Source organism: Microtus ochrogaster, unplaced genomic scaffold, assembly GCF_000317375.1.
Source record: "Microtus ochrogaster isolate Prairie Vole_2 unplaced genomic scaffold, MicOch1.0 UNK46, whole genome shotgun sequence".
NCBI classification, from domain to species: Eukaryota; Metazoa; Chordata; class Mammalia; order Rodentia; family Cricetidae; genus Microtus; species Microtus ochrogaster.
In genome coordinates this window covers 514,091-529,311 of record NW_004949144.1, presented here as the reverse complement: position 1 = coordinate 529,311, position 15,221 = coordinate 514,091, and the positions used below count along the sequence as shown (strand labels likewise).

At 34.0% G+C, this 15,221-nt stretch overlaps 1 protein-coding gene across 1 annotated transcript; it reads left to right on the top strand.

The window, feature by feature from the left end:
* The first annotated feature begins 8,880 nt into the window (after positions 1 to 8,880).
* On the top strand, positions 8,881 to 9,882 carry LOC102000309 (taste receptor type 2 member 117-like). Its single transcript, XM_005369247.1, has one exon. The coding sequence runs from the start codon at positions 8,881 to 8,883 to the stop codon at positions 9,880 to 9,882; it is 1,002 nt and encodes a 333-aa protein (XP_005369304.1).
* The last annotated feature ends 5,339 nt before the right edge of the window (positions 9,883 to 15,221 follow it).

Genomic DNA, 15,221 nt, shown 5'->3' with positions numbered 1-15,221 from the left:
GTTACTGATTTGCTATTAAAATTTTAAAACTCAATCAAAGGATATGAAATGAGTTTGTAAATCCCTTGCTCCTTAATGTTTATATATAGAATTATTACTAATTGTTAAATGACAGATCTATTTGACAAGAACTTTAAGACATTGAAGAAAGAAATTGAAGAGGGCACCAGAAAATAGAAGGATCTCCAATGCTCTTGGATGGGTAGGATCAACTTAGTAAAAATGGCAATTCTACCAAAGGCAATTTATGAATTCAATGCAATCCCCATTAAAATCCCAACAAAATTCTTCACAGACCTTGACAGAATAATAATCAACTTTATATGGAAAAACAAAAAACCCAGGATAATCAAAACAATCTACAACACATGGGCACAGGAGACCACTTCCTACATATAACCACAGTAGCACAGACAATAAGGGCAACATTGAATAAATGGGACCTCCTAAAACTGACAAGCTTCTGTACAGCAAAGGACACTGTCACAAAATGACAACCTACTGACTGGGAGAAGATCTTCACCAACCCTGCAACAAAGGTCTGATCTCCAAAATATATAAAGAATTCAAGAAACTAGATTTTAAAATCCTTATTAACCCAGTTAAAAAATGGGGCACTGAACAGAACAGAGAATTTTCAACAGAAGTTCAAATGGCCAAAAGACACTTAAGATCATGCTCAACCTCCTTAGCGATCAGGGAAATGCAAATTAAAACAACTTTGACATACCATTTTACACCTGTCAGAATGGCTAAAATCAAAAACACCAATAATAGCCTTTGCTGGAGAGGATGTGGTGTAAAGGGAACACTCATCCATTGCTGGTGGGAATGCAAACATGTGCAACCACTTTGGAAATCAGTGTGGCGGTTTCTCAGGAAATTCAGGATCAACTTACCCCAGGATCCAGTAATACCACTCTTGGGAGTATACCCAAGAGATGCCCTATCATATGACAAAAGCATTTGTTCAACTATGTTCATAGCAGCATTATTTGTAATAGCAGAACCTGGAAACAACCTAGATGCCCCTCAATGGAAGAATGGATAAAGAAAGTGTGGAATATATATGCACTAGAGTACTACTCAGAGGTAAAAAACAATGACATGTTGAATTTTGCATGCAAATGGTAGAAATAGATAACACTATGCTGAGTGAGGTAACCCAGACCCAAAAAGATGAATATGGTATGTACTCACTCACAATTGGATTCTAGCCATAAATAAAGGTTATTGAGCCTATAATTCATGATCTTAAAGAAGCTAAATAAGAAGGTGAACCCAAAGAAAAACATATAGTTATCCTCCTGGATAGTGGAAGTAGACAAGATTGCCAGGCAAATATTGGCAGCTCCGGGATGGGGATGGGGTGGGGGTAAGGGGAGATGGGGAGAGAAAAGTGAGAAGGGGAGGATAAGGAGAGGTTGAGGGAATGGAATGTTTGGGATGGTGGAAGGGTGGATATGGGAGCAGAGAAGTAAATATCTTAATTATGGGAGTCATTTTAGGGTTGGCAAGAGACTTGACTCTAGAGGGGTTCCCAGGTGTCCAAGGAGTTGTCCCCAGCTAGTTCCTTGGACAACTGAGGAGAGGGAGCCTGAAATGGCCCTATCTTATAGCCAAATTGATGAATATCTTGCATATCACTATAGATCCTTCATCTGGCAATGGATGGAGATAGAGACAGAGACGCACATTGGAGCACTGGACTGAGCTCCCAAGGTTCAGATGAGGAGCAGAAGGAGGGAGAACATGAGCAGGGAAGTCAGGACCGCCAGGGGTGTGCCCACCCACTGAGACAGTGGGGCTGATCTAATGGGAGCTCACCATGGCCAGCTAAGCTGGGACAGATGGAGCGTGTGATCAAACCCGACTCTCTGAACGTGGTGGTCAATGAAGGCTGACTGAGAAGCCAAAGACAATGGCTCTGGGTTTTGATCCTACAGCACGTACTGGCTTTGTGGGAGCCTAGTCTGTTTGGATGCTCACCTTCCTGGACCTGGTTGGAGGGGGGAGGACCTTAGACTTTCCACAGGGCAGGGAACCCTGACTGCTCTTTGGACTGGAGAGTGAGGGGGAGGGAGTGGGAGGAAGGGAAGGGATATGGAAGGAGGGAAGGAGATGGAAATTTCTAATAAAAATTTTAATAAATAATAAACAAAATGTAATAAATAAATAAATAACCCAAAATATCCTAACCAGATTGATAAGGGACACTAGGAAGGCTAATACTTCATAAAATCTGAGGAAAACACCTATCACCTATGCATGATTTTTTTTCTGAAAAGCTGACAAAAGCTTACGTGGACAGTGCTTGCATGTGCTCACACATGCGCCCTCTCATGCCTCACTCATAAGTAGAAAAAATCATTGTACTATTGTCTCCTAAGTTAAAGACTATAGTCACAGATACCATGTAAGTTTAAAGTAGACATTTGTTGTACTTCAAGCCATTTGTTCCACTATAAATATCTGTAACATATAAATATTTTCAAACATATATACTATCGTTATATGTTTATATATTTATTCTCGTAGGTATTGCTAATATCATTTGTATTTAAATATCATTTGATTAAAATAATCAGCAGTATTTTTAAGTAATTCTTTGTCGATTTTTTTAAAATTTTATTTTAATATTTTGTGTGTTTTGCCTGCATGTATGTTACTATACCACATGCATTCCCAGTGCTCTCCCTGTGGTTGCTGAGAATCAAACCCAGGTCCTTTTCAAGAATAAGTGCTCTTCACCAGTAAACTAACTCTCTGGTCCCAAAAGTTTTCCAATGATTTCTCAAAAGAACTTGTGTTCATTACTGTGGAATTAAGGACTTATATATAAATATTTGGTATTTATGTAATTTATTTTGATGACTTTATTTTTAATATTATTAGATGTCAAAATATTTAATCTATGAATTCTATTTTTTCAATTTTTATAATATAATTAGTTTTAAAGAAGCCTGTCAAAGTCCCACTACAAATAAAGAAAATCAAGCATTTGGATTCACATGGCTTTAATGTGGACATTTTACAGCTGTTTGCTACTTCATTACATTTATGAGTAAAATACAAGTAAAATAATATCATCTTCATTATCAACAGCAGTGACAATCCCCTCCCAAATTGAAAACAAATAAAATCTTGAAATATTTCTAATAAAAACTGCTTTTTGAGAACGTTTTTCCATAAGAAAAATCAAAATTTCATCCAAGAATAATTATTTTAAAACAGATTAAGCATATATAGTTTGTTTGTTTTGAGGATGGGGTTCATGTTCTGTCTGACATGCTTTATTTTATAAGGTTTGGTATTGCAAACCTAAAATTTCAAAACTTATTAACCAATTTTACTACTAATAGAGTATTATTATTCCCACATAAAACATACAAATGTAAATGTGTTTGCTCAAGTAAACCAAGTAAGAATCTTGAAACAATAGTTGCCAGGTGTAATTGAGTATGTCTGTATCCCAGCACTTGAAAGGCAGAGGTAGGAGATAACATCAAGTTCAAGACTATCATTGCTGGACAGTGACTCCCACTCCAACCAAAGCTACATGGACAGAATTTGCTTCAAAAACAAAACAAAACATAATATATAAAAGTGATTATTTCTGTGGGCAATTATGTTAAATTAATTTCTGTATTCTTATTTAAGACCTTAAGTCAATACTAAACAGTAAACAAAACATTCTTGATAATAACAAAGTAAAACAGACTGTTAAAATATAGTGTCAAGATTAGTTTACTGAACTATAAGACCACATTTAGTTCTTAATTTTATATATTGTGCAGTGAATATTTGCTAACACCCACAAATTATTTGTCTGAAGGAACTGAGGACAGAGTTCAGGATCAGAGTCTCCTTCATTCCCTATTACGCTAACTGCTTAGCTTTATTAAAAGTGTTAAAATTCTCTGCTTACATTCTCCATCAACTATAGAGATCTGGGCTTTTCCAATTTGACCCAGAACTTATAAATAATTATCTTTAACACAGGTGATCCTGTTATATCCATTTGGAATTTGGCTTTCCTTTTTTATCTCTTTTACTTTTTCGTATAGCATAGATTGGTAGTAATTATTTTTATACTCTAGTCTATGGAATAAAAACGATAGAGGAAAATAATGATGTTATTAAGGAAAGCTTTGTAATTGAGAAAAATAATGGATCTAGGTGAAGATTATTATGAAGTTCAACAAAATTTTGAATTTCTGAATTTGATAGCTTGATACATAACACTTAAGAAGGTAGAGTATAATCATCCACCTACCATGATAATTTATTTTCACAATTAGTATGCCAATAGTAAACAACATGTATAGAAGGATGTAAACCAGCAGAGACATTCAGCCTAAATAAAAGACTAATGACAGACCAAAGAAATGATTTCATCCACATCCAGCTTAGTGAACCAGTGAGTTTCTTTGGATTGCTTTTGGGAAGATGGGCCAGGGGTTACTTATATGTACCTGAGTGTCTCAGGATAGCTTCACCCATGAGCAGTCTATGCTAGCACCAATCAGGACTTAGGAAAGGTGCTAGATTTGCTGGTAGTTCATCAGTAAGAAAATCTCCTCTTCCCCAGTGATTGTTATTGCTTAAATAACCTGAGAGAGAAGACTTTAGTCTTGTTACTCTCTGGACCTTATCAGCATGTACTTGCCTGGTATTATGAGTCTATCCTATCTCTCCAGGTTTGGACTGATCTCTTACACTAGCCTCAACAGATAAAAAAAAAAAAAAAAAAGGAATCACTCTTCCTGTATTTCCACATTATAACACCAGAGTTGTTAAAATGAGCAGGAGGTCAGATAGAAGACAAAGGAGGGTGAAGAAGAGGAGGAGGAGCAGAATCAGAAATCCCTCCAACTGGAAAGTTTTAGAAAACAAGATTTTTAAAATAAAATGTCTCTCAAATTTTACATTTAAAAAATATTTGAAATGAATGATTTTGTTTTTCAATTAATTACTGATCAAATTATCAATGATTAATCTGGTTTTTCATTTTTATTAATGAATGAATTCTTTTTTTCTTAACTATATTCTGTCTAATGCCTACTTTCAGAGAATCACAATATATCATCATTTTGCAGAATGAAGAGTCTTTCAAAACTATATTTGCAAATAAGAGCACAGGACATTTCAAAAAACAAGGCAGTCTAAGATGAAATTTTAAGGCCTATGTGGCAATAGGGAGGTCCAGCCTCTTTACATGGACTGAATCCTGAACAGCCATACAGGTGTATTTATTGATTGCTACAAAAAAATATTTCCTAATACCGAGGCCCCTAGTCTAATTTACATGTCTTACTAAAGGAGAACATCACAAGCCCCACGAATCTAGACCTTCATTATGTATGGCTGCAATACACAATAATACAATATCTTCAGGTGTGTCAGAGGCATCTTGTGATCAAAGTCATGGGATGGTTGCAATGCACCTTCAGCAAAACAATCACTGTTTTTAATAAAGATTTCTCAAAGTAACAACTTCTAAAAATCAGCTGTTCAGTCTAATATCTGCCCAACACAGAAATTCTGCTAAATTCCTACAACATTGTTACTGTGACAAAATAATCAGAAACAATCTGCTTAATAAGTGGAAAGATTTTTGGGGGCTATTGTTTTCAAAGGCTTCATGTGATAGTTACTTGACTCCCCTGGAGCTGGAGTATGTCATGATATACTCCCTTGTAAAGTCATCAGTTGTTGGAGAAGGTAGAAGCCATGCCTGATATCTCTGGTTATGAATTTTTAGTCTGCTAACCTAAGATTTTATCACATATGGGTACTAGACATGTACAAAAGTTCCTTTCCTTATTTATTTTATTAACATCAAACAGAAAAAGACAACACTGTAATAAAGCATGATTTCAAAAATGGTTTATTATTCCTAAAAGAGATCAAAAGAGCACCTACCTATTCATGAACTGATGTTTTGCTCCTTTCTCTTTTTATTTTTCTAGTTTGATATTTCAGTAGAAATTAGTCTCATTTACTAGCAAGCAAGTGAGGAATACTGTCTTGCATTGTGTTGATACATTTTTTTTGTAAATTTATGCATGATTTTTAGGTTCATCATACCAACTAGTAAAATTATGAAACTCAGTACCTAGGCCATGATAGAAAAATTTAAATTTGCAGAAGGATCATAATCATCCTGGCACCACTTGAGTGATTTACAGTCACTGAGAATCCATGTTTAAAAAATATTTTTTAATTCTTTGAGAATTTTATATATCTTGATCCTATTTATTCATTTCCCTCAAGTCCTCCCAGATCCCTTTTAATATCTATCTAATTTTGTGTCGTTGTTTTTCCTTAAACCTATCAAGTCTATTACACATTCATTGGTGTAATCAACAACTTTCTGACTGAAATTAAATCCTGTTATATGATACTATTCCTGGGGTCAGTGTGAACAAGCATCCACTCACCCTATATATGGAACTGGTGGTAGATCAAAGTACAGATAAATTCCAACGTGCTGAACCAATGAGTTTTGTTTGGGATAACTAATGGGAATGTAGATGAAGGGTATAGGAACAGCATGGGTGACAGCCCAGAAAAGCTGAAAACCTGGAGTGCATTGGGTAACCTGCAGCCAGCTCAACGAGTTAGAGAGTGTCCTTTCCAGGTAGCTAGGTTGACCTAAGATTCATGCAAGCAGCTCAGCTTATCAGAGAATCTTCTAATATCATAAAATATTATTGATAGAAATATGTGCCTGGAATTATCACCCCAGGAAATACTTTTTTAGGCATGGAGGAACAAATAAAATTGTAGTTAATTATATTCTTTTTGAATGCTTAATTTGGGTTTAATCAGTATACTGACTAGTGTAAATGAAAATTAAAATAATATATAATAAATTGTAGATGAAACAGGCATAGAATTCTGACTTTGTAATGGGTGAAGGCACCTCTCTTCTTTGAGGCACTTACTTACTGGTATATTGATAGATATTTAACAAATAGAAAAATGTAGCCTTTTCAATGCACATTTCTCTGGGCTTTGAAAAATACAAAAAAAGAAAGAAAAATACATGTCAATTTTTAATTTTCTTTTGCAGCTGAAATGTCAGTGTGATGCTGTATGCCATTCTCACCTTGTCTGGAAAGACTCTCTCCCCAGGAGCTACTGGCCTGGTGGAAACTGAGATGATTCTAATCCAGAATGAAAGAGCTTCTTGAAAGTGAGTGTAATCCTCACTGTAGACCTAGATCCTGTTTCTTTTCTGAAAGCCTATGAATTCTTGCTATCAGCACCCATTCCACATAGCTCCACCCCTTTGTCCTATTTCTATCTGTTTCTCTTCTTCCTTGAGCTCATTCGCTCCCTGAAAGAAGCCTCACCACAGATACATTCCTGCCACTACACTGAAGGTATGTGTGCTTTTCCATCCTTAGATACTTTCCCTAATATCCCAAAGTAGCCTATTATGCTTTCTACATCTGTCTTACCACAAAATTGTGGATAATTGTGGGTTTTCAAATGAACCAGGTTCACTTTCTTTGATTCAGTGATTGAAAGTACTATCAGACCTAGGCATTAAATTACTGCCTGGCATTCTTTGCCATCTATCCTGTATTTGGAAATCATTCCTGACTTTATTTAATTATATACAGTATTCTTCTTCAATTACTAAATTATGATAATATCAAAATTCTCATTGTTTATATCTCCCAGCATTTTTGACATCCTTCCACTGCCTTGGTGACAATCAGTGATGATTAAAAGCAGATACTGAAGGCTGTTAAAGGGAGCTGGATACAGTCTGATGGTCTTTGTTGCTAGTGGAAGAATCAGCTCTACCAGTCAAAGAAGAGCCTGGGAATGAGAAAGTGTCTTAGTGTGCAGGTGAGCTGACTCTTATCATTGACTTTTCACAACATAAGAAGAATTTCCAGCGAACGTAGACAACAATGAGGACAATAAGAGAGACTTAGAGAGATCTAATCTACATGGGAAGTAGAAAGTAGAAAAAGACAAAATATTCTGAGTAAATTGGGAACATGTGGACCTTGGGGAAGGGTTGAAGGGAGGAGGGGAGAGTCAGGGAGGGGAGCAGAGAAAAATGTAAAGCTCAATAAAAATCAATAAAAAAGAAAAATTTCACACCTTATATGCATGTAAAAATAGACCTAACGAACCAGTTAAAATGGAATGTGTATCATAAGCATGACATGACCAACTTGTACAATACTAAGCGTGGTCTAGATGCAAAATAAGTATGGATATATTGAAAATCCTAAAAGTATTTAAATCTCAATAAATATGTATTTATGAGTAAGCATTTTTACAGATATATCTATGCATGTGAAATAAAGTAATATTATTTTTACTACTTAATATTATACAAATATAGAACAAAATGACCATGACTCTGCATAGATTGGTAATTTTAAAGCACCTATAAAGCCATATATCTCAGAAATTTCCATAAGCTGTTTGTCTTTTTGCCATTTTTTATACACTTGAGAATTTCTAAAGGCATTTTTCATAGAACTCAAATAGTCATATCAAAATACCTCGATTGAAGCAAACCTCTAGGAAATGAAAGTAATGTGTTTTTGTTTGCACAGGAGCATGCGAGTTTCCAAACTTTATCAATGACTAGAAAGCACTATGGGAGCTGTGTGTGTACAGAGAAGAATCTGGTCTGCCTCGTCTGAGCTATGTGAGGAGACATATTTTTATGGAAGGAGCTTCAGATTCGGTCATTGGCAAGCCTCCATGTTTACTCCTTTGTTAGTATATGTGGGAGAGTTAAGAGTAAATATGTTATGAGAATCAACTCAGAAATTCTCAAAAATAATTTAAATATAGCATTTGAAGTGAGGATGTAAACAAATCTTCAAACATATTTTTAAAATGGAGCATTTTCTGCAATCAATAAGTGATATCTTCTGGAACACATTTATGATCATTTTAATCATGGAATTAGTAATTGGAAATTTAGGAAATGGATTCTTAGTACTGGTGAACTGCATGAACTGGGTCAAGAGAAAGAAGATCTCATTCATAAATCAAATCCTCACTGCTTTGGCAACCTCTAGAATTTGTATGTTCTTGTTATTGTTTAAAACTTTATTAATTTTCTCAATGTATCCAGATTCAATAAGGACTTCAGGGATGACACAAGTTCTTATTAATTCATGGATGATAGTCAATCATTTTAGCATCTGGCTTGCTACATGCCTTGGTGTCTTTTATTTTCTCAAGATAGGCAATTTTTCTAACTTTCTTTTTCTTTATTTAAAGTGGAGAGTTAAAAAGGCAGTTTCAGTAGTATTGCTGGCATCTCTGGTTCTCTTGTTTTTAAATACTTTACTTATCAACTTGGAATTTAATGTGTGTATAAGTGAATATCAAAGAAACGTATCCTACAGTTTTGCTTCTCATTATCAGGCACAGTGTCACAGGCATGTGTTAATTCTTCACACCACTTTCCTGTTTGTACCCTTTGGTGTGTGTCTGTCTTCTTTCCTCCTGCTCATCTTCTCCCTCTGGACACATCACAAGAAGATGCAGCAGCATGCCCAAGGATCCAGAGATGCCAGAACTACAGCCCACATTAAAGCCTTGAAAACTGTGATTGCCTTTCTCCTGCTATACACCATTTTTATCTTGTCTGTGTTAATACAAATTTGGAAATATGAGTTGACAAAGAAAAACCTTTTCATTTTATTCTGTCAGGTTGTATATATAGCTTTTCCTTCATTCCATTCGTGTGTCCTGATTCTGGGAGATATGAAGCTGAGACAAGCCTCTCTTTCTCTATGCTGTAGAGCCTGGAAAGCAGGCTCAAAAATATGGAAATCCCAGAACTTCAGAACACTAGAGATCATGTTGTATATTCTAGGCAAAGATTAACAAATAAAAATTTCTTCTTTATTTTTCATTTTCATATTTAAATATTATTTGACTTTGCATAAATTTTGTTTTGTTTGCAATAAATCAATAGCTAATATTACTAACTTAGCAAGTTCTGTACAAAGTTATTCCTAATGCACACATCCAAATGAGAATGTAATTGTAACCACTGAAACATAAATATATCAAAATTATATAGACTTTGTAATAATTATTAACCACTGAGATTTTGAGTTATTTCCTATACTACATATGTTTTAGTGTCCATATCAAATGTAATAAAAGCATGTGATTGAAACCATATAAATATAAAATAGAATATGTGGATAAAAGCTTAGATAAGAAATGCATACTATCATATAGACTTATAAACCACTGGAAATAAAGGAATTTTATTAAACAAAGAGTTCGATTTGAAATTATTTTTCATCAATTCTTTAGAATCATGAGACTACTTGTTTAATTATTATATCTCTAATATTGGTTTCACTATTAATCGTTTTAAAATAATTTTCTGATTATTAAGACTATGTAATTTACATTTCTAAGTACAGTGTATTTTTCTGTATTATTTAGGGAACATAGTATAATCTATTTTAGTCTAATGCACCTTTATATGAATTAAAATTCATACTACTTCTAAAACCATTACTTTGAAATTGTTGTTTTTTTATATTTTGTAGTATTATACATCCATATTATCATCATTTGTAATATTTTATTGATGACCCATACACAATATAAGATCTTATATTTACCTCTTCTTACTATTTATTGTGTGACATAATTGAAAAACCTATAAAATTAAATGAATTTGTGAAATAATTTCAAATAGTTTTACAATATATAGAGGCAGCGAAGCTTTGTCGGAGACCAAGTGTTCTATGCCGTTAAATCTTTAATATGATATGACTCTAAATCTTACTATTTGTTCAGATGTATTTTCATAAATAACTATTTCAATGTTTCTCCATCATGTTTATGATACACTTTTCCATGCTCTCACAAATATTTACTCATTCCTTGAAAAAATGCATACGGTTGACATCTATTCATTGCACCACTAAATACATTTTAAAGAGAAACAGATACTCAGAAACAAAGTGAATCTTTCTTCCAAGCAGTTTCCAAGACAAGAATCTCTTATATTTCCCAGTTTGGAGATGAAAACTATGGCCTTATGTACAGTAGACAAGTTCTTTAGTATCATCTTCCCCAACAGTTACTATAGGGTCTTTGCCTTCATTCCATCTGAGTTCTCACACATGGTTAATGGTACTTTCCATGTGACTGGTCCAGGACATGAGAGGATCTAGTAGACGGTGAAAGTAACAACCTTCAATAGAGGGAACACTGACACAAATTCACATAAAACACAAGAAGACATTCCCAGTAACCGTTGGTGGCAGAAAAACATTGCATAGAATGTGTAGTTTTGATACTTAAAGCAAGTATTCTCCATTTTCTCTATGATATTTGATATCTAATTAATTTGTCTACCAAAGGCAATACAGTGTTCAGATAAGACTATGAAGTCACACACTCCCTGTAAATATCAGAGTGTTTGTGATGTACTTATCAATGTCATTCAATAGAGAATATGGTTATTAATTTCTATTTAGCATCTGTAGGGAAGGGAAAATTTAAGAACCTTCCCTGTATTTCTGATAAAAATGTGAATTAAAATATACAACATGAGGAATTTGAGAGTCTTGCCAACTGAATTTGTTGGATATAGTTACAAAAATTAGACACATCTAAATTAAATTTCCATCAAGGAAAACTTACTGACTGATAGAATAGAATTTGAACAATGACTTCATAGTAGTGTAGGTTTGGAATGTTGTAATTCAGAGCCAAATTATTTTGATCTATCTTTAGTTCTCTAAGTAGTCATTCAATATATTCCCTTTGTGTCTGATATAATAATATTATAACCATCAGATAAAATCATTTGAATTTAATAATATAACACAATGCTAGCTATGTATATGTGTATAAGTGTTTAAAATGATTTTAGGGGAATTTTGCATTTGTGATAGTGGTATTATCATACAAGGGATTGTATTTGTTACTTTCTTGATGTTGTAATAAAACATTATGACATAATAAAACATATTATGGAAAAGAGATAGTTATAAAGGTGATATGACAGTGGACAGAGGGAGCAAAAAATGAGATATCACATCTTCAGCTCCAAAGACAAAGCAGAGAGTGCAAACTAGAAGTGAGATGCAGTTAGGAACTTTCAAAGTCTACTCCCTGTGATATATTTCTTTAGAGAAGCTATATCCCATTCCTTAAAAATGCTACTGACTGGGGTTAACTGTTCAAATACCTGAGCCTATGAAGAATATTTTTAATTAAAACTACCACATTCCTCTTACTGAACTCCATAGGTTCATGGCCATATCATAATGCAAAATGCATTTAGTCTAACATCACCAAACCCTATTATCTTTAACATTTTCATTGCTGTTTTAAAAATCTAAATTGCTTTCTGAAACTCCAGGTAGTTTCTTAATTGTGGTCAGGTAAAATTAAAAAGCAAACTACATAATTTCAACATACTGTGACACATTCTAGAAATTTTAATCCTGAAAGAGAGAAATGGGGCTTTGGAACAAAGCACGAGTTAAATTTTTGTAAAAATCCTATAGAAGGTTCAGTGCTTGGAACTTTAATTTCTATAGGCTTCTATGATTGTGACCCTTTGCTTCCTAAAACATACATTTTTCTCTTGGGATGATTTCCATTACCTATATGAAACTCTCCTTAATAGACAAAGAGAAATAGTGCATTAATCAAATAAAAGAAGCAATATTTAACATGTCTCATCTCAAATCAGTGTTTATGAATTCGCTTATGAGTTTCTTTGTGTTTTTCAAAGTGTTGGAAAGGATTTTAGGTAAAACAAATGATCACAAACAATAATGAAACTAAGATTTTGAGGTGATGTATACAGAAAATCGACGTAGAGGCTTATTTGCAGACTTGACTTGGGGTGTTGTGATGAGAAAGAAGAATTTTTAAATCTTTCACTGACTTTTATTTGTAGAATGAAATCTGCATCCCAGAAGTCTGCCTTACTTAAGCATATGTTTAATTCCATAAAATGTCTCTCCTCAAAGTTCATTTTTATTTGATGTTGTTATGAAGTAAATTGAAGACAATTACTTCTCTTTTCACACACAAAGAATCACTATAATATATATTATAATATACATCCACACAAACACTGAGTATCTGGAGACCATAAAGAAATAAATGAATTTGAAAGAAAAAAAAAAGAAGTCAAGCAATATTTTCAAATATAATTAAGCTATTCTTTAGTCAAGACAATTTAGAACATGGCACTTGAAATTCTGTAATGACAAAATCATTTCTTAAAAATCTAAAAGGGATGTGAGAATATATCTTCTGCATCATAATTTAGTGTTGAAGGAATGTTTTGGGACTCAAGAGCACTTACTTATTTTGCAAAGAATCTCTTTTCTGGTTTAGTTTCCAGTACCCATGCTCTTTCTCACATCCCTCTGCAAACCTAGTTCCTGTGGATCCAACAACTCTCCTGACCTTCCAGGTCTCCCATATATATGTGGAACACTTACATACACTCAGGTACATAAAAGATAAACACACAAAAAATAATTTGAAAAAACAGTATAATTTATTTAGATGATTTCTTGTAATGAATGAATCAGTTTTCAAGGTGTGAGATATTTGTGGTGCAACACAGTTTTAATTAAAACAAGTAGATTTCAGGAGCATCCATGAAATGCTTCATAAATACTGAAGAGTTAAGCTTTAGTTAATCTCTGGGAAAGAGATTTCTAGTATTGTTAGCTGAGCGATGTGCTTTGTGAGAATTACAGGGTAAGGAGTCTGAGTACACATAAGGGTTGAGGGGTTGCCTCTCGCTTTGAGGAATACTTTGGAAAGTATTAAAACTATTTCATGTCTTTATTTCCTTAGAACTTTTAGGAAGCCAGTAGGAAACTGGGAGATTGTAGGCAGCAGTGGTGTGTTTATTTATGCTTATTATGCATATTACAGAAAGTTTAATTTTCTGGGAATTTTGAGAAATTAATTAATATATTATAAAGGAAGATATTAATAGGAAAACTCTGCATGTCTTTCCTCTTAATACTCTCTATGGATGGAAAGATTTCTAAAACATTATCTCTTGATAATAATAAACTACTCAAATCAGCAGCAGATTAGGTTTCCATCTAGTAATTTGGATATTTTCTTCCTGCTCCATTCTTTGAATTTTAAATGTTAGCTGACATCTATACTTGATCAACTCAAATGAAGCAGATGTTAGACAAGATTAAAAACAGAAACTATGAAAATAGAAATAGAAACTATGAAAGAGAATATGTCTACATTTGTAAGCGAGCAAATGAGAAATGAGCTTCTCCTTCAGTATCTACTGCAGAAAATTCCAGCCTATAGTGACTAGGACATGCAGTCAGGGGACAGAGCTTCTGAGGTGCTTGAGGGACAGTGTATTCCATGCAAACCATTGAGATCACTAAAGTATACTATGTACTTTCCTGCGTTGTTCTGTTCAATGGCAGTAAAAGGAATCTGAAACTTCAATACACATAAAAATCCCAATGTTGATTGAATTTCTGGTTTGAAGATTAAGAAATTGTAGCTATGGAGATCTCTCTCTCTCTCTCTCTCTCTCTCTCTCTCTCGCACACACACACACACACACACACACACACACACACACACACACACACACAGTCCCAAATCTTGTTTATTAGTAAGCACGATATTCTCATACAAGAAAGAGGAATAGGAGAATTTGTTTCTGAAATTTTTTTTAATGTTTTTACTGTTATGGTCCCCTGCCTTACCTAGATTAGGAGATACAGTATCTCAGATGATTAAATCCAATACCTTGCCTATCTCCAGAGCTGTTTTATTTGAAGAAGCTAAGACATTATTATGCAACTGGGACAAAATGCATTTTATGATAAAAAATATATAGATAGAAAATGGAGTACAGACATAAGCAGAGAACTCTCAACAGAATCTAAAATGGCTGAAAAGCACTTAAAAATGTTCAGCATCCTTAGTTATCAGAGAAATGTAAATCAAAACAACTCTGAGATTCCATCTTTGGAATTGACATTGTAAGAATGTACAAGATCAAAAACAATGATGACAACTTATGCTGGAGAGGTTGTAGGGTAAAGGGAACAATTCTGCATTGTTGGTGGGAGTGCAAGCTGGTACAGCCCCTTTAGATGTCAGTGAAATGATTTCTCAGAAAATTAGGAAACAACCTTCCTCAAGACCCATCAATACCACTTTTGGGTATA

What these genes read in the sequence shown, in the direction of transcription:
- LOC102000309 (XM_005369247.1), top strand. Translation starts at nt 8,881, where the DNA reads ATGGAGCATTTTCTGCAATCAATAAGTGATATCTTCTGGAACACATTT.